The sequence below is a fragment of the Callorhinchus milii genome, unplaced genomic scaffold, assembly GCF_018977255.1.
Source record: "Callorhinchus milii isolate IMCB2004 unplaced genomic scaffold, IMCB_Cmil_1.0 Scaffold4, whole genome shotgun sequence".
In the NCBI taxonomy this organism is placed as follows: domain Eukaryota; kingdom Metazoa; phylum Chordata; class Chondrichthyes; order Chimaeriformes; family Callorhinchidae; genus Callorhinchus; species Callorhinchus milii.
Genome location: NW_024704745.1, coordinates 41,118,844 through 41,145,277, shown reverse-complemented (window position 1 = coordinate 41,145,277; position 26,434 = coordinate 41,118,844). Strand labels below are relative to the sequence as shown.

Here is a 26,434-nt window from a genome sequence, read left to right as displayed (position 1 = left end):
TCCTCTTTGACCTTAAGTGGCTTTTAGTCACCCTCCTAGCCCTACCCTCCCCGCCCTCCACATTCAAATCACCAGCTTGGGTGCGGATCTGACTGTCCAGCGCTTTGGGATGTCCTTCTGATGTGAAAGACGCTATACAAATGTAATTTGTTATTGTTGAAATGGTTAGTTATCCATTGTACCATATCTGGAATAATTCCTAATCATCCAGTAATAAATGCAAAAGTTAATAATTAGTTATATCTACAAAGCCAACCATAAACATACTGTAAATAAAAAAATATACCACAGCCATAAATCAACTTTTATTGACAGTAACATGTGTTCAGGATCCTCAATCACATTAAGACAGCCACCTCAAGGCCCCTCAGATCAAACAGGCACTCGAAGAAGGACCTTGGACTCTACGTAGATCTTGCCCCTCTAAAATTCACTAGAATCCATTAAAGGGTGAGCAAGACATAAGGACACAACAACATTCTAAGATATACTTAGAACAAATGACTGGGGCAAACAGGAACAGCTGTCAGAAAAGGAGAAGAGTATTACTGCACTGGCGTTACATGTCTCTATCGTAAGAATGACACAGCATAGCATCTAAATTTGAGCTTTTGAATAAGTGGTAGAAGAAATAACAGGATAATCTTTGGGATTCCCCAGTGGGATTAAGATTAAAAAATGGCTACATTTATTGAAGAAAGGATGTTATGTTCTGTTTTACCCAGACCAAACTCTGTACCCCCATCTCACCACTTGTGGCCAGGCTCCACTGGTTCCCCATCACCAAACAGATTGACTTCAAGATCTTCACACTTGTGTTCAAATCCCTTCACTCTCTGGCATCTCCCTACCTCTCCGACCTCCTCATTGCCCAATCCACTACTCAGCACCTCCACTCGACTGGCACCGGCCTCCTGCTTGTTGCTCGCCACCACTTCACCATTGGAGGTCACACATTAAGCCACTACACCCCGAAACTCTGGAACACTCTCCCTCAATCCCTTCGCCTTGCCACCTCTCTCCTCTTTTTCAAGTCCCACCTGAAAATCTTCCTTTTCCACCATGCTTACAGTCACCTCCCCCCGCCCCCTCTCCCCCAGCTCGGAGTCAGGCTCCACCACTGTTAAGCGCTCTGAAACGATACCTTACATGGAGGGCGCTATATAAGTGCAAGATGTTCTTCAAAATAGGCAATTTGGTTAATGAGGAAAAGCAGAGTCCACATCATATTCCCCATTTCATGACTTAAATAGATTCTGAGCAGTGGTTGTGTTGGTCCACCACTTTGAATCAAAAGAATTGATTAAGTCCTTGTGTTTCAAAGTCACCTTATTTCCATTTATGCCAACTTTTCTCCAGGTGATGATGACTGATGACTAAAGGTAAAATGATGTGCTTGATATAAGTGGACTGTTATATGTACTAACCCAAGTACTGACCTTGCTATGGGAACTTACAACTCCTTATTCAGCTAAGTTAAAGGTTTCTACATAGTAATTAATGATACAAAAAAAAATTTGATGCATAAAATGGTGTATATTTTAAAAATCTCTTTATCGTTCTGTAGGAATCAAAACACCTATTAACAAAGGTTTATTGTAATTACACCTTTATTTCCCTTTTGTATTTCATTATTTGTTATATAATTTAAAAATTATATATTCAAGATCAGTAACTATCCAATTTCATTAGTAGTTCCCAAATATATTAACCGGAAAAGTTAAATGAAGGTGTCAAGGTTACAAATACAATGAAGAATGTTGTATGAAGAACATTTTCAAAATAAACGGAAACAGAATATTAAATGCATAGAAGGCCAATTTGATATAAATTGGTAATGTTTAAACTAATTTGAAAATGTTGTTTACTGATATAAAACTATTTGTATACTTAAGTTTAGAAACATTATAATCAGTCTCAAGTTAAATTCATAACAACATCAGCTATACCAATCACTCCACAGGCTAAACCTTTTCCAGAATTCCCTGTTAGAAGGCTTTCTTCATTTCCAGCTTTTCCCAAGTCATCTTCTTTTTCCTCAATCTTTACAAAGTAAAACAGTGTCAGTGATCTAGACATTTGTATTCATCATTTACTTGATAGTCTTCTATCTTTACACAAGCACATATATTAATATAGTTAATTAAAATTAAAACAGAATTATTCTAGTAGGTCAAATTTGTATTTGACATTATTTACAATTATTTATTATATTAATAATTTGTATTTCCATTATTTAAAAGATGTTTTAAATAATGTTTAAAAGAACAGCCAGGAGGAACAAATCTCAATACTGATCACAGGGGCATTAGACAACCCCTCAGTACCCCAGCAATTTCTAGAATCTACGCAGTTCCACACAATTTGAACTGCAGTATCCTGCAGTTGAAAGTACAATACGCTACCATTGTTGTTACTGAGCAAATGGCAGACTTTTAGTACCTACCACCAGAGAACGTCCAATAATGGACAAAACTCCGGAAAGTTGGAGAAGTCGATCTTGTATTTGAAACTCTGCCACACCTTCTTTGTTAGCTATCACATTTCCCAGGTCTCCTACGTGCCTACAGCAGATTAAAAATAATAAGACACCAAAGTTTACTTGTTGAATGTTTTATTACATAGTAAAATTGTAGCAAATATATAATAATAATAATTGTATTTGATATATTGCCTTATCATGTCTTCGAGCCATCTCAAAGCACTTCACAGAATATACTGTAAAGTGAATTGACTGTATATTTTATGGGTGAAACCCGGGACCCAATTGCGCACAACAGTGTCCCACAAAAGGTCGTATATTGACTGACAAATTATTATTCTTTTTTTAAATGAATATTACCCCCAGAAAATTGATCCGCAATTGACAAACGATCGGATACCTACGTACTGCAAGGTAAACAGAGGTGTGTGGAGTAACAAAACTTGCGCAACTTTTTGCCCTGCCTGGGAGTCGAACCGAGGTCCTCTCACTTGCGGGGCGAATGCTCTAACCACTGAGCTGCAGGACACCAATAAGACCTGCTACTGAGGTTTAACCAGATATCAGTACCAGTGGGAGTGAACTAAATATTAAAATATCCAATTTCTGTCTAACTGGCACCCAAATGTCTAAATTTATAGAAATATATCATTACATCAGGAAGTAACATTTTGTAACACTTTAAATTCCAAAATATTTTGGCTCTGGGGTTCTATAAAATATAATAATAATAATCCTTGCATTTTATATCGCGCTTTTCACATCTTCTAGATGTCTCAAAACACTTCACAGAATATGCTATAAAGTGAATTAACTGTATATTTGTGGGCGAAAGGTGGCAGCCAATTGCACACAGCAGTGTCCCACAAACAGTCGTGGATTGAAAATGACCAATTTATTATTTTTTTTGTTTTGGAGGGATTATTATTAGGCGTGTGGTGTAAGGAAACTTGCCCAAGGTTTAGCCCTGCCTGGAATTGAACCCAGATGTCTCGCTTGTCAAGGCGTAAAAGCCTGGCAGACTAAAAAATGGTCGACATAATTCAACAATAACTTGCATTTATATAGTGCCCCTCATGCAGGGTAGCATCTCAGAGCCGTACAATAGTAGGGCAAGCAGGAGGACAGAGGCATTCTAGCCAAGGCAACAGATTGGGGAATAAGCAGGTAGGCGAGGTAGGAAGGTGTCAGGGCATGAAAGGATTTGAAGACATTTGTGAGGATCTTGAAATCAAACCATTCAGTGGTTGTAAGCCAGTGGAGCCTGGCAAGAACTGGCAATTGATTGACTATATTTCTAATGTTGGGTCACAACTTTAATTAACAAAAAGGTTATTTTTTTCTCAATCCCTTCACTTGCTCCCTCTTTATCCATCTCCAGATGACACCTAAAGACTTTCCTCTTCCATCGTGCCTATAGTTACCCCCTTCTCAAACTGGCCTACCGTCAAACTCCACAACTATTAAGCACTCCAAGACATTACCCCATGATGCCCCGAGTGAAGGCCGCCATATAAATCCAAGTTGTTGTTGTTTGTTGTTGTTATTTTTATGATGGTTCCTACTTGGACCATCTATACATCCAAAACTCACCTTTCTTCATCTTCTGGTCCTCCGTGTTTTTTCTCATATGGATTGAAATGTGATCCTAAACTGAAGTGACCTGGAAACAATTATATTATGAAATATTTCCTTTGCATTCAGGAAAACAACAAAGAAGTTTCCGAAGAGAAATAAGACATTAAGCATCTGGTTTGTCCAACACAAAGGGCTAGCCATTCTTTTGTTTACCAAAATTACATAAATAATGTGTAGGAAAAGACTATCTTTTGTATCTGTGGAAGACCTGTAGCTCAGTGGTTAGAGCACTCGCCTCACAAGCAAAACTTTGGGCAAGTTTCCTTACTCCACATGACTGATAATAAACCCTCAAGAAAAAAAATAATAAAATTGGTCACTTCAATCCACGACTGTTTGTGGGACACTGCTGTGCATGTTTCATCCACAAATATACAGTCAATTGACTTTACAGTTTATTCTGTGAAATGCTTTGAGATATCTAGAAGATGTGAAAAGTGCTATATCAAATGCAAGGATTATTATTATTATCTGGCTGGCCACAAAGATTTTTTAAAAAATGGCCTTTTGGATCTTGAATATTTCAATAAGATCTCCCTGAGTCTTCGCTTCTATCTAGATTCTCCCAATAATTTATGCCCACACACAGCTATTAATCTACTTGCTTCTCAGTGTATTTCCTCTAATATTAAGATATCTTTTACTCTAATACAATGACAGGGATTGCAGACAGTGCTCCAGGTGGAATTAGACCATTTACTGCCTTGGGAGTGAATATGACTTGGAGTCTATTTTGAGGTAAGCTAAATTTAAAATGTCAAATTACTTACCATAGTCATCCTGGTTAAAAAAAACACTACAAGAGCTGCCTGCTGCTTTTCCCACTGAAAAATTCCCATCTTAAACTGTTACAATACAGTACAAAATCACATGGGTATAGAGCTTTTCACGTCGGCAGCACATCCCAAGGCGATGGAAATGTGATGACATCCTGCATTTATCAGAGAACTTAAAATGTGGAGCACTCAAAGGAGAAAATGAAACTTTTTTGCATATCTTATTACTCTAAATGCAATGCTAACTAAACCAATTTGTCTTAGGAAATTGAAAAATCAGGAATGAACTGAAATTGACAGTAAGATAGTAATGGAATATTTTTATGAAACAGGTGTATATTACATACCATTTAAAAGGTTTCCAAAGGTGCAAACATGAAGCCCATGCTTTCCAGGAGCTAATCCAGAAATGTTTCCTTTTATTAACACTGGCTCATTTTCCTGCAAGATAATAGTTTCATACAGAAGTGGCCTCGTAGAAGTGGTTAGATATGGTGTTCTTTTGAGTTAGCACCATACATTATAAAGTTAATTCTCCATGAACATATTTAATTTTCATTTAGAAAACTAGTCAAAACAACAACTTGGATTCATATAGCGCCCTCCACGCCGGACGGCGTCTCAGAGAGCTTCACAGTAACGGATCCTGGGGCCGAGCCAGGGGGAGGGGGAAGAAGGTGACCAAAAGCGCGGTTGAAAAGAAAGGTCTTCAGCCGAGACTTGAAAGTAGGGAGAAAGGGGGTGAGGCGAAGGGAGTGAGGAACGGAGTTCCAGAGTCTCAGGGCGTAGTGGCTGAAGACCCGGCCGCCGATGGTGGAGTGGAGGATTCGGGGGACAAAGAGGAGGTCAGACCTGGTGGAGCGAAGGCAACATGCACTGCTGTGTGGGGAGAGGAGATCAGAGAGGTAGGGCCGTGCAGAGGAGTGGAGGGATTTGAAGGCAAGAGTGAGGATCTTAAAATCGATCCTCTCTGGGACAGGCAGCCAGTGCAGTCTGGCAAGGACTGGGGTAATCGGGGAGCGGAGTTTGGTGTGGGTAAGAATGCAGGCGGCAGAGTTTTGTATGAGTCCTGTAGCTCAATGGTTAGAGCACTCGCTTTGCAAGCGAGAGACCTGAGTTCAATTCCAGGCAGGGCGAAACCTTGGGCAAGTTTCCTTACTCCACACGCCTAATAATAATCCCTCCAAAAAAACAAAAAAAAAACAATAATAAAATTGGTCATTTTCAATCTACGACTGTTTGTGGGACATTGCTGTGCGCAATTGGCTGCCGCGTTCGCCCACAAATATACAGTCAATTCACTTTACAGTGTGTTCTGTGAAGCGCTTTGGGACGTCCTCCCGACGTGAAAAGCGCTATATCAAATGCAAGGATTATTATTATTATTATTATGACCTGGATTTTATGAATGGTAGTGGAGGGGAGACCGGCGAGGAGGGCATTTGAATAGTCCAGCCGAGAGGTGACAAAGGCATGGACCAGGATTTCGGCGGCTTTTGGGGTGAGGTATTGGCGGAGACGGGCGATGCATCGGAGGTGGAAGAAAGCGGTGCTGTTGAGGGACCAGATGGGGGGGGAGGAAGGACAATTGGGGGTCGAACCTGACCCCTAGGTTGAGTACGGATTCAGAGAGTTTTAGTGGGAGGTCGGATAGGTGGAGGAGGTGAGAACCATGTGATTTAAGACATTGACGAGAGCCAAAGAGTATGGCTTCCGTCTTGTCAACGTTCAGCTGAAGGAAATTCACGCTTATCCAACCCCTGAGGTCTGACAGGCAGACTGACAGAACATCAGGGGACTGGGGGGTCACAAAGTGAGGTGGAAAAATAAGAGTTGGGTGTGTACCCCATGTCTGCGGACGACATTCCCAAGAGCTAAGAATGGAGTGATAATAATGCGTTAAATTTAGATTTCAATCATGTTATAAGTTGCCAAGCAGCGAATGTGCTAGAAACATTGGTGGACATTTGTTTTGGTCAAATTGGATGTCTGACTCGTGAGTCTTAGACACAGGTCGGCAAACATCAAGGTTAGGGGTGAACTTTTATCTTTATATGGAGGATGAGTGTCAAAGGCAGCAGAAAGAGCGAGGAGCGCTCTGACTACCGCTTACGGACAGGGAGGATGCCATTTTGACCAAACCTCTCAGTGCTGTGGGTGGGTGGAAGCTTGACTGAAGGAATTCACACTGGGAGCGTTGGGAGAGGAAAGAGTGAATTGACAGGCAGACATGCTTCAGCACCTGGGAGAGGAAAGCAGAACATGGCGATGGGCAACAACTGGATAGTTTATGTGGACCTGTGTGTGTGTGTGTGAAGGGGGAGAGAGGGGCAAAAAAAGGGAGGTTTGTCAGAGTCAGTGGGGAGTGGTCAATGGTTTCCAGTGAGGAGAAGGGACCGGGGAGTTGTGTGGGAACAAACCTGAACATGTTCTGGTAATTCCTGCTCAATAAGGAGAAATCTTAGCCAGAAGAAGCGGTGTGGGTTCTGCTCTGTCGACCCCCCCCCCACCCCCCCCCCCAAAAAAAAAAACGGTTATTCGAATAATGCGACAGAGCCGTCGTTAAAATGGAGTCATTCAAAAAAAAAGGATTTATTTTTCGAGAGAAACCCCCTCCCCGCCCCACGGAGACCGGAGTTAAAAATTGAGCCATTTAATTGCAGGTTTGCAAACCCCAGAGAGAGAGAGAGAGAGAGAGAGAGGAGAGGAGAGGGGTCACCGTGACCGCTGACACACAGCAGAACCCCCGGCGGTTTAAATCTGGAGTCAGTTAGTGGGGGGGGGGGGAGTGGGGGGGGAGTGACGCTCACACAGCACATCCATCCCAACTAAACACTCAGTGGCAACACAACCCCCACTCACTCACTCACTCACACACACTCACTCACTCACACACTCACTCACACACTCACACACACTCACTCACACACTCACTCACACACACACACACACACACACACTCACTCACTCACTCACTCACACACCTGCCATTCAAACTGGACGACTCCAGCAACACCGGGAGTTGTGTCTCCAGCGCCGGGAGGGAACTGGCGTTGGAAATGGCTTTCGTCCTTCAGCACACAAACCGCCTTCACCACCATGTCCCCCTCACACCCCACACCCCCCACTACGTCATCTCACTCCCCAACACCGCCAATGGCTTTGTCAGTCACATCTCACGCGGTCTCTGCAAATTCACACGCCGCCACGCACACGCTTTTTTGCAGATGCAGATTACCTGTACCTGCACAGTAGGTGTGTGTACCTGATGGGACTCGATGCCCACCCCCCCCCCCCACACCACCACCCCCAACCCATCCTTGCCCTGCTCCACTGGCTTCCCATCAGTTCAATTGTCCTCACTTCTAAAGCCCTCCATGGTCTTGCCCCCACCCTATCTCTCTGCGACTTTCTAAAATCTTACCAACCCGCCTGCTCCCGGCGCTCCGCAAATGCTTTGCCGGCTTCGTATCCCCCGCCTTGCCCGCCCCATCATTGGCAGTCGAGCCTTCACCCTTTCTGCTCCCACTCTGGAACCCCACCCTCCCTCCCTCACCTCCCTCCTTCCCGCACCTCCTTCAAGGTCCCTATCAAGACCTTCCTCTTTGAACACACCTTTGGTAATTTTCCCGCCCCCTCGGCCCCCACCCTCTGGAATCCATCCCCCACCTTGGGTCAAACCCTTAACTGTCCGGCGTCTTGGGACGGTCTCCAAAGTGAGAGGCGCTATACAAATGTTGTTTGCTGTTGCTGTCCTCAGAAGAAAGGAAGCATGCCGTGACCAGGTGGGTTAAACCAAAAAATATCCAATTTAATAAAAGTTATGCAATATAAAAATGAAATACGTTTTAAATGCTTCTACCATGTGGTTTTAATAGAAGCAAACATCAGTGATATAATTCAGACGTTTTCTCAAACTGACCACATTCACAAATATTATGAGCTGTTTAACAGTTAGGGGAGCTCAAATAATTATATTCTGCCATAGATCTCTGCAGTTCTGTTCTCTCTCTGCAGTTCTGTTCTGCAGCTAATACTTACTTATTAATGCATTGAAAGGCTGTTCAAATAATATTACAATTTTATTGGTTCAAACCTTTTTTGTACACCAAATAGAAAGAAAGAAAAGTTGAATAGTTATGAATGAATATATTCAGTACACAAAAATAATCACTGGTGTTTATGCAGAAACATTTTAGAAAAACTGTTCGTTGTGTAACTGTGTGCAAAAGAGTGAAGCTGAGATGTGGAAGAATATTTAACATAAATAAATGACATTTAGCATGTCATGAGGAAAACTCAAATGATATTACAGACATCATTACAATCAGTATCACTGTTTGGTTGGATTTTTTTCACTTAGTCTTCCTGTGAAATATTGTTCTGACAAATTCCAATCACTCCCCAAGCTAAACTTGTGCTGAAATTTCCAGTTTTGTACTTCTCATTTGAGGCTTTAGCTGGGTCATCTTCAATCTTGTGAATCTTTAAAAAGGAAAGACATGCCATTACCCAGTTCTGCTATTGGTATGGAATTATTTAAAATTATATGATAAAGATTAACAGGACCTGGCTACCAAGTGATGAATAAATTAACTTCAAAAACTGTTAAATGAAAGTTTTACAAAAATGAGAAGAAGAATATAGAGGAAACAGTAACCACTATTTGCAGTTTTAAATGCATCTCAATTAAAATGTATTTTAGATGTTTATTTTTGTATATTAGAGAACATTTTCCAATGCCCAGAAAAGTTTGCTCAGAAGAGCACACAAAAGTGGGGGTACACATATCCTGAAGTAATGATTCTTACCACCAGAGAGCGTCCAATAACAGAATTAATTCCTGACAGGCTGAAATTGCAAGCATTAAATTCAAACTTGGCCAAACCATCTTCATTAACATCAATGTTCCCAAGGTCACCTTGAGGGCTACAGAGAATAAAAAATGTTTTGTGTCTGGAATCATTGTTAAAAAATATTCAAGGACTTTTTATTCTTTTTATTAACATTACAACAATAACAAAATTACATTTGAATAGCGCCTTTCACGTTGGGAGGATGTCCCAAAGAACTGGACAAGAGTTACGGACCTGAACTGGGGTTCAGGGAGGGTGAAGGACGGGTGAAGCAGCGAGATCGAAAGCACATTAAAATCCAATACTCACATGTTGCTTTCTTGTAGTACACCTTGTAGCAAAACTGTTTTTTTATTGGGGTTGAAATGAGATCCTGCACTGACCCAACCTTAAACAAATAACATTAACTTTTTTTTTTGAGAAGTCCAGAACACTAGATTACATTACTTAAAAACAGATCAACAAAAAAGAATCCATGCTGGGTGGCAGAGAGTTATTTGCTATCTCCAGACTGACTTCACAGAGGATACACAAAAAAATATATTTGCTGGCAGTTAATGGCAGCTATCAGTACTGACATCTTTCACCCTAAAGAAGTTAAAAGGACCAGGAACAGTAGAAAAAATTAAACAGTACTAGCAAGGAGCACAGGGGGGAAGATGTCCCTAACGTAGCCCTGATCCTCATGGCCACCTTTGTGTGTGGCTGCCTGAGGCTGTGCCTAGAGCCCCTCTACGCCAGCAACAAATGCCACTATGTGCTGGGCTTCTACCTGTACCTGGTGCTGAGAAGGGCGTGTCTGGCAGGACTGCCTCAAAACGTTCCTCGCAGTTGGAGTGTGGCAAAACACCTATCATGTGTAGAGAAATTTATGAAGAACACCATTCCAGACCCCCACGCAATCACCGAGTGATCCACGCGGCAAGTAGTTGAAACAGTAAGGGGGAGAGGGCCAACCCGATCAGGAGTTATCCTGTGGTGACTGTGGTGACATGTGGCAGAATGCCTCGTCACCGGCCCTGACCAACAACCATCAGGTTGGTTGGTGATAAAAAGGGCCTTCCCCTCATGGCTTTCATGCATAGTTGAGGTCTGGGCCAGTCAGCGCTGCCCTCAGCCTCTTCCTGGGCACCAGCAAAATCCACAGCAAGTGTGCCTGGAGGATTATCAACTCTGTAAAGGAGGCACTTTGGCACTCCCGAAACCTGGTGGTCTTCAGGCAGAACGAGGGACGGAGAGGGCCTGCCTCAGGCTCACGCACACTAGGATCAAGGACTACATACTGAGGGACATGCTTGACCCCAGCCAGGGCCACTCCTGTGCTAGCTGCCCCCACAGTGGCATCACATCCCCCACGCCGGGGTCCCTACCAGTGAGAAGGAGACATCAGGGTGCATTCACAAGGGCACCCAAAACTGTGAATAAACATCTGGGACCATGTAAATGTATAGAGGGACGCTCGAGATGTAAACAAATGAGCGTCCCATAAATGTAGTATGTCTGCCTCCCCCCATAAAAGGGGGAGTGACTGGGAGTGAGGTAAAGGCTCACCGTCCGGTAAAATGATGGCAAAGCCTGGACTAGCCCAACCATGTAACTGCTCCCTGTAGAAAAAGGGAACAGAACCCCAGAAGATGATGGGTGGGACTCGTGTATGGGTTTGTGAGGTTTCCAGACGTGTGTTTGGGTAAACATGTTGTGTACTGTGCACATCGGGACGCCATCCGAAAGCAGTAAGTGCGTCTTATCAGGGTGTGCGGGCAGTGCACACGGGCAATTCATGACTGTCTTTAAGGGTGCGTCCGAAAAAAATGTGTGCACAACCTGTGTGCTGTGAATCTGTCCACACTCCCCACTAAAAGGGGAGGGATAGGGAAGGGTTACAAGACCTCATTTGCAACTGCAGGGAAGCCTTGGTCCCTTCACCAAAGTGGAGTGCGCAGAGGCAAGCCCTCCGTCACAAGGGGCCGGGTCTGTTGCATTCTGTAACAGGATAATAACATGTTGCGTCTTCTTTTTTGTAACAGGTTTGATAATATCTGGGACAAGCGTAAATATATAGCAACAAATAAATATATATATTTTGATTAAACAAAAGAAAAGTAGGGTGAATGCCCCAGCAGCCTCAAAGGAGGTCTAGTTATCATGAGATTTTCCATTAGTTGATTGTGCCTCGCCTGGTATGGATGTCTACTCAATCCCCAACATGTATTCTCTAGGGTTGGACTAGAGGATCCATTGGAGAATCCCTACAAACCTATTAATTTTTTCCACCAAGAGGGCTTCATATTCTACCACCAGCAATTTGCAGAAATGTTGTGCTGTACAATTTTTAAAAGTATGCATTATTTTCAATCCAGGTCACACTTAATGTTAATGATTCAGTACCAGTGGAGTAAAGGTCTCAGTAATTTGGCCGTTTAAACAAAATACCTGCTTTACAGAAGACATCTATGATTTTTTAAAAAATCTTTTGAGCATGTGCAGCTCCCCAAACATAATGTCTGCCCGTAACTTGCTGTTATCTTCTTGACTCCTTTGATAGGGGAAACAAGCTGTTTAGCTGAGTAATATCTTGTTGCTGTGGTATTTTCTAAATCCTCAATACTTAGCTGTTTTTCTGACTTGTTAGCATGTGCAGCCAATGTAAATCTCTGAACATAACAGAAATCCACTTCACAATATCACTCGAAAAACCATCTAACACTTCACCATTTACATACAACGGGACTTGGAAGCACGATCTTTGCTTTCATGGGTGCATTCCTATTTATATAATGTGCTACAACAACGACAACAAAATTACAATTACCTTTTTGAATAGATTCCACTGTGTGTTAGTTGTAACTATCAAATGCTCCCATTTTACTTTAGCTTGTTCCATGCTCATCCCTTCAAAGTTGGCTTTGTTTTAAGTCAAAGGTTAAATTCATGGCCCTTCCTTTCTCCTCAAGACAAATTCAACTACTAGTCCAAGATGTTCTCTTTCCACCAATTGCTTCCCATCTCTGCCCCACTCGCTAGAACTCCCTTCGCCTCATCCCATTCCTGCACCTCCTCCAAGCTCTGTCTCAAGACCTGCCTCTTTGACCATACTTTTGGCCATCTTTGGAGGTTATTTGTAATTTCTGCAAAACATTTGGTAGGTTACAGCTAAAGCATTGACACGCAAGCATAGAAAGAACATCAAACCCATTGCGTAACCACAAGATATAAATTTCATACCATCAGTGATGTCACCAAAGCTGTGAATATTAAGTGTATGCTTTCCAGGAGGCAGCCCAGTAAACTCTCCTTTTACTGTCATGTGTCCATTCATCTACAAAATCAAAATTCCATGTAAAAATCTTTACTAACTCTGCTCATTTTATTCAATTAGTGACGCTTTAAAAATGGATTACTATTTAAAGCTATTTGGAGCATTTCGGCATTTCAATGACAATGACTTAAGTCAGTTTCCTCTACTCCCACAGTGAAAAGCTGACTTGAGGACATCAAGTTTGTGCAAGGACAATGCTGTGGCCATACTGCCAGGATCCAACCAAAGTGAGCAACACTGCAGAGTGTGAACCTCTGTAATTCCAACCGGACATTAAGGAATAGCAACAGGTTTGTGGAGTCCTGTAGCTCAGTGGTTAGAGCACTCGCTTTGCAAGTGAGAGACCTGAGTTCAATTCCAGGCAGAGGGCGAAACCTTGGGCAAGTTTCCTTACTCCACACACCTAATAATAATCCCTCCAAAATCAAAAACAATAATAAATTGGTCATTTTCAATCTACGACTGTTTGTGGGACATTGCTGTGCGCAATTGGCTGCCGCATTCGCCCACAAATATACAGTCAATTCACTTTACAGTGTGTTCTGTGAAGCACTTTGGGACGTCCTCCCGACGTGAAAAGCGCTATATCAAATGCAAGGATTATTATTATTGTTAACATCTATATGGTGTAAAGCATTTTGACATATTTCTTTTATGGCTATATAAGTGTAAACTGATCTCTTGTTTTCTCACTTTTTTCTCATCTGCTTTCCCTCTGGCATTTTGTGTGTCTGTATTTCTCGGTTTCCAGTTTAAATGTGATCACAATTTTAAAAATTGAGGATTTTCTAAGAAAACCTTTCAGATGACCACCCTCCCCACATCAGAAATAATAATAATTAATTATAATTGATTAGAACATCAAGTGGATGTTGTTACATTGACAAAATAAGCAGTTAATCTGTGCCAGCAGTATCCCATAAACATCAATAAGTAGCCAATTAATTTGAATATTTTAGGACTGGGGATTCAAGGGAGAAGAATTTTTTTTATTCCCTTATGGTTTTTTTTGTTGTTGATTGTACTGACACATCAAAAACGGCTTCCTTCAAAAAGCAACTTAACTTTATTGACAGTTGGCAACCCAGTCACCCCCTTTTCTGGTTCCACTCCCTTTTATGGGAGTTTTTTAATTGCAGAAATAACAACTCTCGGTGTGGGAATTCTGGTTTTTACATATTTTTTCCTCTGGACACGATTTGTCTCTATTTGAATATATATTCCCTTTTTTAAAAAAAATTCTCATTGATCAGCTTCATATAAACTCACAAGCCTCGAGGTCTAAAGGGTGACAACAAGTGACACCAACGCATCTTGAGGATGTAGTACAGCAATGCCAATGAAAGGTCCCTCTTCCTCAGTGTACACGAGTCCTGGTCATTTTACTGCCAGTGTTCCCACAACTCAATCGCAGTTTTTCTCAGTAGTCGGTGTTGCACCACAGCTCACAGAGATAACGCGTAGTTAGTTATTCCGACCGTATGCAATGAAGGGTCTCACTAACCACCACTGAGAACAGTAACGACACAACTTGGGAGTACAAAACAAACCCTTTGGTTAACACTGAAGGGGTTCTGTTGAGCGGATCATTGAAGAATGTTATTTAAACTCAAACTGCCCAAGTCTAGTTTAAAGTCTGGTTTTACTGTTACTCACATCTGATTTGAAGTGAACGACTCCAAAGGCATTACGGATACCAAAAAGTATACAGATAGCCCTGGCCATGGTTTCCCAGTCTCCCACTGCAGACCTCTCTCTCTCTCTCTCTCTGTGGCTGTGGAAGGGATCACAGACCACAACTGTCACTGTTTCCAACGTTTACGCATCAGCGAACACCTACACGTGAACTCCTACACCACCCACGTGAAAGAGCTGGTTTGGGAAGGGACAGTGCAGGGAGGGCTGGGATTGACAGCATTTGCAGTTGTTTTCATCTTAATATGGTTTTACTTAACGTATACACAAAACTAGAGCAATGAAATCTAACACGTTCTCAATTATACAAAATATACAGTGGATTCATTTTACAATATATCCTGTGAAGCGCTTTGAGACAGCGACAGGACAAAGCGGAGTCCTGTAGCTCAGTGGTTAGAGCGCTCGCTTTGGAAGCGAGAGACCTGAGTTCAATCCCAGGCAGAGGGCGAAACCTTGGGCAAGTTTCCTTACTCCACACACCTAATAATCCCTCCAAAACGAAAAAAAATAATAAATTGGTCATTTTCAATCTACGACTGTTTGTGGGACATTGCTGTGCGCAATTGGCTGCCGCGTTCGCCCACAAATATACAGTCAATTCACTTTACAGTGTGTTCTGTGAAGCGCTTTGGGACATCCTCCCAACGTAAAAAGCGCTATATCAAATGCAAGGATTATTATTCTTATTATTATTATGTCAAGGCATTGGAGAGGGTGCAGAGATTTACCAGGATGGTACCAGGAATGAGGGACTTCAGTTATCAGGAGAGGCTAGAGAAGGCTAGGATTATTCTCCTTGGAGAAGAAAAGGTTAGAGGAGACTTAATAGAAGTTTTCAAAATTATGAGGGAATTCAATAGTGTGAACAAGGAGAAATTATTTCCACTGGCAAGTGGGTCGGTAACCCGAGGACACCAATTTAAAATAGTTATTAAAAGAAAGAGGGGAGGTGAGGAGAAATTGTTTCACACAAAGAGTTGTTCGGATCTGGAATACATTGCCTGAAAGGGTGGTGGAAGCCGATTCGATAACAACTTTTAAGAGAGTAGATAATTATTTGGGGAGGACAAGTTTGCAGGGCTATGGGGAGAGAATGGGGAAATGGGATTAATTTGGATAGCTCTTTTCAAAGAGCCAGCACACACACGATGGGTGAAATGGCCTCCATTTGTGCTGTACAATTCTATGATTCTATGCAGGTCTTTATAAATGGCTTTCAGAAATAGAGTTGCGATTGGCAGTTGCTTAATTGTCCATTGGAAATGTCTGGCTAAACAACAAACTGGTTGGTTTAATGGTTCGAATTCCCCAGGCCCGAATTTAAATACTGATGATTTATAATCTCAGCACACTCCAGAATGTCCAAGGCCACAGTTTGGAAGACCACAACATTGCAACATCAATTCTCATGGTTGCAACAGGAATTTGAAAAGCTTGACTTTTACATTTCCTGGAGACTATTTCAAAACGGTTTCAAATTGCACCTGACACGGCTTACAATGTGATATGACATTCCCTCCAGCTGTGCCCAGACTGTCTTCTTGACCACTGCCACCTTCAACATTGTTGACAATTTACCCTTCTCCTCTGCCATTTTTCTTAGCTCAACATTCTGTACTTTCCTGGTTTAATTCTTTCCTATCCCAACATCTCTGATTCGCTTTTGTTTGATTCCTGGGCAGTGTGAAACCTTAGGCAAGTTTCCTTACTCCACAGGTCTGTTTAGCTAGCAGTAAGTAGGAACCCAGTTGTTAGTTGATTGGCAGATCGCTTTCCAGGGTAATAATCCCTCCAAAAAACATTTGGTCACTCAATCCACAACTGTTTGTGAGACACTGCTGTGTGCAAATGGCTGCCATGTTCTGTCCACAAAATACACAGCTGATCCATTTTACAATGTATTTTGTGAAGTTCTTTGAGACAGCTCAATGACGTGATAAGGCACTATACCAAATGCAAGGATTGTTATTCTCACCTCAAACATTGACAGCATCAATCTACAAGGATGTACAATAATCTTCATTGCAAGGAGCCTGTGTTGCTTTATTTTCAACTGTCCTTTGAACCCCCACATCCCCCTTCTGATTTGTTCATCTTTTCCCCCACCTCCACACCATTGCCCACTTCCACCACTACCTCTCATCAGGCTGCAGAGACACTTATCTATGCTTTCATCAAATCCAGGCAAGACTCTCCCATCTCTCTATTTGCCAGACTTCCCAACTCCTCCAAAGCTCTGCAGCTCACATCCTCTCCTGCATCAGGCTCCATGAGCTATCACCCCATTCCTTGCACAGCTCCACTGGCTTCCCATCCCCCATAAAGTTCAAGATCCTCATCCTCACTTGTAAATCCCTATAGTCTTGCCCCATCCTATCTCCTTGACCTTCTTAAACCTTACCAACCCAATTCTTATCTTACCTCAACCATCGGCAGTCAGGTTTTTAATTCATCTTTTACCCCCATTCTCCAGAACTCCATCCTGGAGTCCCCTCACCTCAGCCCCTCATTTACATCAAAATGTATCTCAAAAGACCTTCCTCCTTAATTGCACTGTCATCATTCATCATTCACCACTCAACCCCCCCACCTCCTAAATCCAACCCCCAGCTCAGGTCAAAACCCTCAACTGTCCAGCACTTTGGGACATCCTCCCACCATGAAAGATGCCACATAAATTGTATTTTCCAGAAAAGATTTGAGGAATATTATTTTTTACTTTCTCATCCTAGTGGCAGATATTTTTATGCTTTGAGAAGCTTCCAAAGTTCATCATTGGAGAGGTAAGACAGTATATACGTCATATGATTTTGCCTAAAGTGTATTATTTTATTCAATTCCTGTGTACCTATTGAGCAATATGTGCTTCCTCTTCTCCAATTGTGAACACATGGGTCTGGTGGTATTGTTCTCACTACCTAATTGTGAAGCCCCTGAAGAAGTCAAAGAATTAACACATAATCCAGGGCACTCCATGGAAAAGAAATCAGATGTTTAAATTCATGATCATGCCTGATTTGACAGGGAAGTGCAGTCTTTTAAACTCACAAGGTACCACAGGAAAGGATACCATTCAATTTGGGAGTAAAGATTCCAACACTTCTAACATTTGAGTACTATATGAAGGAACACCTGAAGGAACGTGTAGTCATTGCCCATGCGACCATGATAATTACGCTGTATAGAAGACTAATTTGGTGCAATTTTAAAACATTCCCATTTTCAGAAGGAACTCAAGTAAGACTTCACTTGCTGGAAAAAGCCCCCAACAAATATATGGCCTTTACATTGTTTAAAATTGTAGCTGTAGTCAAGCTGCTGTAACAAAATGTGACAAAGTTTGGTACTATTAATACAATCAACTTTAATGACATTTGTTAAATCTAGTAGAATGATTATAGTTTGGGTTTACTTTTTTTGAACAGGAACAGTACATAGTTTTGGAAACAATTTGAAGGCTAAATCCAAACAAATAAAGTTGCTCTAGGTTACCATTGTATTTTGAATCAATTATTGTTCAACACAGGTCAATACCCCAATCTACAAAATTCACTTTTCTGCAGAGGCAATTCCAATCACTCCACAAGCTAAACGTCCTCCAGCATTTCCAGTTGTAAGACTGTCACTGTGTCCACCTTTTCCCAGGTCATCATCCTTCTCATGAACCTTCAGAAGCAAAATTAAAAAAATTAGTATCTGTACCTTAACACACAATCTTGGCTGTTACAACTATTGCTATAATATTTTTTACAAAAAAATCATCCTAGATTCAAAACTGATTCAATAATTCTTAGATTAAAGGGCATCAAATAATAATTTGGGCCAAATATGGTGAGCCAACAACCAAAAGTTTAATTTCAATATAAACTGAGTCTGAAGCGTTAAGGATGGCTGTTGAGAAAAAAAATGGCACTACTTATTCAGTTGAGTTCAACCACAAAATTGGGGAACTGGAAAATAAGCTCTGAAGTGTAATAAGAAAATGGCCAAAACATGTTTTTTTGAATGCTAGTTGTTGTGTTTCAAATTTTCATAATTTTAAAAATTGCAATCAAGGCTCAAAGTACATAGTCAAAACCTTACTTTTATATTTCTTTCAAACATGGGAAAGGTTGTAGCCAAATGTAGTTTCAAAATAGGTTCCAGTAATGTATACAAATGTAAGCAGAGGTCAATGTGCCTATTCCAGTACCACCGTAGGATTGATTCATCATGAACTTTAATCAAATTTCCCTGGTCTAGTTCCTGGAGCTATAGTTCTGAGATCAGTTAACACGCAACATCAGAATGAACTAATGTAGATCTGCACTCATTAGTAACCAAATTGAGCCGATTTCACATGGGGCATTTGCAAAGGAATGGCCAGGTATTTTCAAATGGAATGTTCAAGCTTTAATTTTAATGGGGCACTATCTTTATTCTTTGGATGCAGAGATAAGCTTGTCTCTTTATTCTGTGCATTTATTTCCACTTGTTAGAAGAGAGGAACTACATTGAATACCTAGCCTGATATAATATTTCATGACTACAATACATTAGCAGCTGTCTGACAAGGATTAAATATCACAAATGGGATTTGGATGAAAGGCCCTTGGGACTTTCAACCTAACTTTATTCAGCTTCTCATCACGCCAAAACCACTTAATCATAGGTATTAATCTAGTAAATCATTGATGAATACATTACAAGTGTAGCCTTAGTAAGACTGACTACCCAAAACTGGATACAATATTTCAAATGTCCAACCAATGCACTGAACAGAAGCAACGTTTCCTTCCTTTGAGATTCCAAATCCATCGCCATAAAGCTCAACATTCCATTAGCTTTCTTGGTCGCTTTCTGCCCCTCCAAACTTGTCATTTGGGTCAAGATCAATGTCCAAACTTGTGCTCCTAGGTTAAACTGACAGTCTAGTAATTGAACCCTTTAACAGTTTTAAGGGTTCCATATCTTAGTTCTTTTCCATTTAGAACATATTCCAATCTGCTGTTCTTGCATCCAAAGTGAACATTTTGTAATGTTAAACTCCCATCTCCCATAAACTTGTTCTCTTACTTAATGTTCTAATTTTCTTTTTAACTTCCAATCTTGATCAGCAGCAAACCTGGAAGTAACCCCTTTTCAGGTAGCATGGCAATCTGGGGCCCCAGCACCAATCTGAACGGCATCACTTTCATTGTCCTTCAATTATTTCTTCCTCTGACCCACTCTGCATCCGTGTGAATTTCATGTTACAATGTTGCCTTAGTAAAATAGCTCATCAAATGCTACCTCCTGATTCTGCTTTACTTACTACCATAATGGTTGTCAAAAACACACGTTAGGCTTTGAGACATTATCTACCTTTCACAAAACCTTGCCGAGTCCCTCTGATTTGTCCATTTCTTCAGATAATCTGTCCCAAATGATAGGATTCCAGTAATTTGCTCAGAATTGATGTTAAACTCACTGGTCAATATTACACAGTTTATCCCTTCTTGAATAATAGAAACACGTTTGCTACCTTTCATCTTAATACTTACCACAAGAGTGCGTCCAATAATGGAATTGCTGCCTGACAGTTGGATAATTTTATCCTCAATGGCAATATTGGCCACACCAGCTGCATTAGCTTCAACATTGCCCAGGTCACCTACATGTCTTAAGATTTTAAAATGATTCAATTTAGATTGAGGGATAACATTTATACAAAATACATTACAATAGAAACGTACAGCCCAATTTGAGCCAACATAAAAACTGGTTTGAAGGACTCAACATGACAGCAGAGTAGTGAGACACTATTCAACTACTTGTCCAATACCAATTTATCACATAGAAACATTTAATATTGGCCGAGTCCAATATCCTAGACACTACATTATACGCAAAACAAAAACGTCCGACTTCCAAGTTGTCGCGTCACTGCTCATGGCACTTCCTGTGTATTGTACACAGAAAATAGCACTGTTATTTCCTCGACAAAATGGCATCAGAAACATTTACTATCCACAGTGTTTCGCCCACAAATATATAGTCAATTCACTTTACAGTATATTCTGTGAAGCGCTTTGAGACATCTAGATGACGTGAAAAGCGCTATATCAAATGCAAGGATTATTATTATAGTGCAGTAAAGTGAGCCAAAGGGTCTTCAGTACACGGGAGTGTTCAGTACAGTAATTTGAGTGAATACAGTACACCAGCAAGCACCCAAGTGAACTCATACAGGAAGACAAAAGTGTGCCTCATCTTGGAAAACAAAGCTAACTGTAGCAATACTGAATTGATCATTGAGTTTGGCCTTTTTCAGGAACATAGGAAAACAAGAACAGGACATTTTCTATCCAGCCCTTTCCACCAATTTTAGATGGTGTAATCCCAATGCTCTTCATTCACATTGATGAAAGGGCAAAGAAAACTGTAGTGTGCCACTGGATTAGAAAGTTAGTAGGAGCTTTTCAAAGTTTTCACAAATCACAAGCCTAAGGTAAATTATAATCATATTTTGCTGATGGACAAACACTTGGCCACTACATCAGTGAGATATTTAAGATCTTGCATTACCATCTGTGCACAACATACCTCTCTAGATCTTGTGGTGCACCATGGTTTTTCCCCAGGGGATTAAAATGAGGTCCTGCACTGACGCAGCCTAGAGTTTAAACAAAACACATTTGTGAGGAGAATACACATCGATCATGTCAAATAGCAAGTAATATTAAATAGATGGCTTTATATGTAATTTGCCTTGGTAAACAGATTTTAAATTATATAGCCCAACCAATTTAATTACAACAGTAAATTGAGTGAATACATTTCAAATTTACATTTATTTAACTCCTCACGTTGGGAGGATGGTCCAATGTGCTGGAAAGTCTAGGGTTTGCACATGATCCAGGGGTGGGAAATTGGCCGAAAGCCCAGTCAAAGTGAAAGTTCCTGAGGTGGATCTTGAATGCAGCAAAGAAAGGGGCAAGCAAAAGGTATGGGATTCTATAGAATGGGGCAGATACACTGAATGCCTGACCACTGATGGTGGGGCACACTTGTGCTTGCTGAGCAGAGGGAGCAACCAGGACCAGTATTGAAGGCACCATATAGCAATCCCAATATCTCCCGATTTACAGCATCAAGCAATTGCATCAGCTATTTTCTGGTAATCACTCATTCTTTGTGGTAACTTGTTCCTACTGTGATAACCCTGTGCAAACTATATATTTTACAATTCTGAAGCTGTGCCCTTATTTCCATTCAAGTTACTCAGATTCAATAACATGCAATTGTGCATTCAGTTTAAAAAATTCACCCAAGCAGTAAGCGGAGTCCTGTAGCTCAGTGGTTAGAGCACTTGCTTTGCAAGCGAGAGACCTGAGTTCAATTCCAGGCAGGGCGAAACCTTGGGCAAGTTTCCTTGCTCCACATGCCTAATAATAATCCCTCCAAAACCAAAAACAATAATAAATTGGTCATTTTCAATCTACAACTGTTTGTGGTACATTGCTGTGCGCAATTGGCTGCCGCGTTCGCCCACATACAGTCAATTCACTTTACAGTGTGTTCTGTGAAGCGCTTTGGGACATCCTCCCGACGTGAAAAGCGCTATATCAAATGCAAGGATTATTATTATTATAAGCAATGAATTGCCCAAGTGGTAAGTACACAATCCATACCGTTAGTATTGTCTCCAAAGACATGAACATGGAACCCATGTTTTCCAGGTGTCAGTCCATTAATAGTTCCTTTTACTGTGACCGGTCCACTTCCCTAGAAGAAAATTTTCCATCAGAGAGGTCTACAAACTCTTCAGGTGAAGCAACAGGACATGGAATTAAATTCTGGAATAGGTGCAAGAGATGTGGAAGGGGCAGACCATAAGGGGACTGAGAAACAGCCTGAAGCAAAGGAAAAGCTCTGAGACACTGAAGAACATTATATAAATGCATGTTGTTTAAAAAAAACTATTCACGTCTCCTAGCCTGACAAGGTCCACGTGAATATATCTAACATGCAGTTCTTCAATTATACTTTGAAAATTATATTTAATTATACTTTGCCAAGAAAAGTGGTGAGGAAAGAGGGGAAGAAAGTTTTCATGGTCATCTGGCTGGGCGCCAGTTTTTCAGTGAAGTATTACAGTGATCGTTATCGACTGCACTATCATTTTGTGTATTGATTTGGAGGCTGGATTCACATCAAACCATGTTCAAATTTGCAGATTTCCAAACAGGTATGACAAACAATAAAAATCCATTATGTACATAAGTAGTAAAAAAATGCCAAATTAATTCCAAAATTTAACCACAGTGATAGGCACAAAGATGGTTACTTGGGACTTGATCACAGAAGACTGAATGAGAACTCAATAGAAGCATTTAAGATTGTGATTTGGCAAATATGGATGCAGGTGGTTTTGTTCTACTGTGTATAAAATTCAACATTAATAGATAAATTAAGGAACCTTGTGAGAAATTACACTCTAGAATGCCAATGGTCTACTCGTGCCTAAAATGGTTACTGATCATAATCTTATCTGTGGAGGGTGCTGTATAAGTGCAAGTTGTTGTCGATGTTATTATCTAGTACCGAATGTAATTCAGCACAGATGTCTCCAACCACAGTTAGAAATTTGTACTTGAAATATACAACTCCAGGAGTGGCTCAAAGGGGCCCTTCTAGGCTATAATTTCAATTATGTCACATTCCCAGTATTTTTTATTTCTTACCTTTATAAGACTGCAAATCCTAATAGTACTTACTAAATTTGGTTTGGAACAACTTCATATTCTATGGACTATAAATGTTCTGTTCTCTTATGAAATCAATTGTTCAGTGCCACCAAGTGGCCTTACCACTAACTCACTGTCCCAGCAAAACATCCTCCATCTCCTTTCCTTTCTGACCTGCCAATTTTGAAATACATTTACATTGTAGTCAGTAAGCTACACAAATGCACTTTATAAAACAACTTTTTCATAATTGACAGGGATATCCAGCAATTATTACTTCCTACATACTGCTATATGTATTTTATTGCTTCCTACATATAGCGCAAAGACAGCATTTACTCTATAATTGCTCAGATTACTGAGCTCAGTCTAGGTGCGGTATTGGGCAAGTGCTCCATTGTCATGTGTTTGGACAACATTAAAACAGAGGATCAATCTCCCCTTTAGGTGGATGTTACATGGCACTACTCAGAAAGTATCTGGGATAATAATCCTTAAAAAAAATTCACTCAATCCACAACTGTTTGTGGGACACTGCTGTGCGCAATCGGCTGCCGCGTTTCACCCACAAATGTTCAGTCAATTCACTTTACAGTATATTCCTTGAAGCGCTTTGAGGTGCCTCGAAGATGTGATATATGAAATGCAAGGGTTACTATTTACTTTTATCCTGGAAAACGCTCCTGCAGATAAACTGGCCATTCACTTCAGTGGTTTGTGAGATTTACTGCGCACAAATTGGATGCATATTTGCTTACAAATAATCGCCATCCTTGGAAAGCCATTACCTGTGTTGCGTTTTGAGACGATAATCTCAAGAATGAGAGGAACTCAAAGCAAATATACTAATACAGTCAGCCAGGCGAGATGTGGAGAGCCTTTTTAAGCATTATCACCTGCTTGATGGCGACTTTAAATTCACATAACCTGTAGTTAGTTGATTTTAGGCGCGTGCCTTCCAATAACTGATCAATGTTATCTGCTGGACATCTGGAGCAATGACAAAGCAAAAAAAAAATATTGGGTAGAGAGAGGACGCCCGCGGGGTGAGTTTGTTTTTAAACGGTAATGTTTAATACTGTTAATAGAGAGAGAGAGAGAGAGAGATGGAGAGGGGTGTCGCCGCCCCTGTCCGTGTGACCGAGGCTCTCTCCCCGCTCTCTGCAGTCGCGCTGCTATCGCAGCTCCGGTCGGATCCCCTGTGCCCCGTCCTCTGCGGCTCAGGGAGGGAAAGAGAAATGGGGGCAGAGGGGGTGGGGGTGGGGGGGGGGCAGAGGGGGTGGGGGGGGGGCAGAGGGGGTGGGGGGGGGCAGAGGGGGTGGGGGGGGGGGCAGAGGGGGTGGGGGGGGGCAGAGGGGGTGGGGGGGGCAGAGGGGGTGGGGGGGGGCAGAGGGGGTGGGGGGGGGGGCAGAGGGGGTGGGGGTGGGGGGGGGGCAGAGGGGGTGGGGGGGGGGGGGGGCAGAGGCCACATCAGACCGCGGAGGCGCGGCGAGTGGGGCGGCCCGAGAGGAACGGTAGGGAAACGCTGGCGGGATCCGGAGGGCCGAAGTCCGCCCCGAATGGACTTGACACAGAAAAACAATCGCCGCCGCCGCCCGCGAAGCGAAGCGCTGCCCAACACGCAGGGAGGGCGCCGTCAGCTCCTGCTCCCCTGCGACTCACGGTCTGCTCGAAGTTAACACTGCCGGTCACGTCTCCGCTGCCCTTCATCACGCACACGGCTCTCAGAAGCGCCATGACACCGCTCTCGCCGTCCGCAAAGCCGCGCGTGCGCAGAGCAGCGCCCGGCTTTATAGACAGGACACGCCCCCCCACCCCGCGCGCAAGCGCAGCTCGGCCTCGCGTCTGCCTGTCGCCAGGCTGTGTGTGGGCTCAGCTGCTCCAGCGGGAGGGCGTCACCGCACAGCACAGCGCACAGCGCAGCGCAGCGCACCAACCAACCAGATTACAGCTGCGAAGCGCCTTTCACGTCAGGAGGACGTCCCAAGGCGCTGGACAATCAGGGATTTGGCCCCGAGTTAGGGGTCCTGATCAGGGGGGGAGCGGGGAGGGGGGAGGAGGAGGAGGGGGGTGGCCAAAAGCTCAGTTGAAGAGGAGAGTTTTAAGACGCGCCTTGAAGGAGGTAAGGCAGGGAGCGTGGCGAAGGGTGCCGGGCGAAGGGTCCCGGGCGAAGGGAGCCGGGCGAAGGGTGCCGGGCGAAGGGTGCCGGGCGAAGGGAGCCGGGCGAAGGGAGCCGGGCGAAGGGAGCCGGGCGAAGGGTGCCGGGCGAAGGGTGCCGGGCGAAGGGTGCCGGGCGAAGGGAGCCGGGCGAAGGGAGCCGGGCGAAGGGAGCCGGGCGAAGGGAGCCGGGCGAAGGGTGCCGGGCGAAGGGTGCCGGGCGAAGGGAGCCGGGCGAAGGGTGCCGGGCGAAGGGAGCCGGGCGAAGGGTGCCGGGCGAAGGGTGCCGGGCGAAGGGAGCCGGGCGAAGGGTGCCGGGCGAAGGGAGCCGGGCGAAGGGAGCCGGGCGAAGGGTGCCGGGCGAAGGGAGCGTGGCGAAGGGTGCCGGGCGAAGGGTGCCGGGCGAAGGGAGCGTGGCGAAGGGTGCCGGGCGAAGGGTGCCGGGCGAAGGGTGCCGGGCGAAGGGTGCCGGGCGAAGGGAGCCGGGCGAAGGGAGCGTGGCGAAGGGAGCGTGGCGAAGGGTGCCGGGCGAAGGGAGCGTGGCGAAGGGTGCCGGGCGAAGGGTGCCGGGCGAAGGGTGCCGGGCGAAGGGAGCCGGGCGAAGGGTGCCGGGCGAAGGGAGCGTGGCGAAGGGAGCGTGGCGAAGGGTGCCGGGCGAAGGGAGCGTGGCGAAGGGTGCCGGGCGAAGGGTGCCGGGCGAAGGGAGCCGGGCGAAGGGTGCCGGGCGAAGGGAGCCGGGCGAAGGGTGCCGGGCGAAGGGAGCGTGGCGAAGGGTCCCGGGCGAAGGGTCCCGGGCGAAG

At 43.2% G+C, this 26,434-nt stretch overlaps 2 protein-coding genes across 3 annotated transcripts; both read right to left on the bottom strand.

Moving 5' to 3' along the window:
• Window positions 1–1,907: 1,907 nt before the first annotated feature.
• Window positions 1,908–8,018, bottom strand: LOC103185517 (superoxide dismutase [Cu-Zn]). The gene is made up of 5 exons (XM_042334255.1): window positions 7,881–8,018; window positions 5,244–5,337; window positions 4,076–4,145; window positions 2,447–2,564; window positions 1,908–2,043 (listed from the first exon to the last, which is right to left on the bottom strand). The coding sequence occupies exons 1-5, from the start codon at window positions 7,995–7,997 to the stop codon at window positions 1,918–1,920; spliced, it is 525 nt and encodes a 174-aa protein (XP_042190189.1). The 5' UTR covers window positions 7,998–8,018; the 3' UTR covers window positions 1,908–1,917.
• Window positions 8,019–18,113: 10,095 nt separating this feature from the next.
• On the bottom strand, window positions 18,114–25,274 carry LOC103185518 (superoxide dismutase [Cu-Zn]-like). Of its 2 annotated transcripts, XM_042333827.1 has the most exons (6): window positions 25,140–25,274; window positions 23,601–23,651; window positions 22,422–22,515; window positions 21,334–21,403; window positions 20,292–20,409; window positions 18,114–18,435 (listed from the first exon to the last, which is right to left on the bottom strand). In XM_042333827.1, exons 1-6 carry the CDS (start codon window positions 25,212–25,214, stop codon window positions 18,319–18,321), a joined length of 525 nt encoding a protein of 174 aa, XP_042189761.1. In that variant the 5' UTR covers window positions 25,215–25,274; the 3' UTR covers window positions 18,114–18,318.
• Between the last annotated feature and the right edge of the window lie 1,160 nt (window positions 25,275–26,434).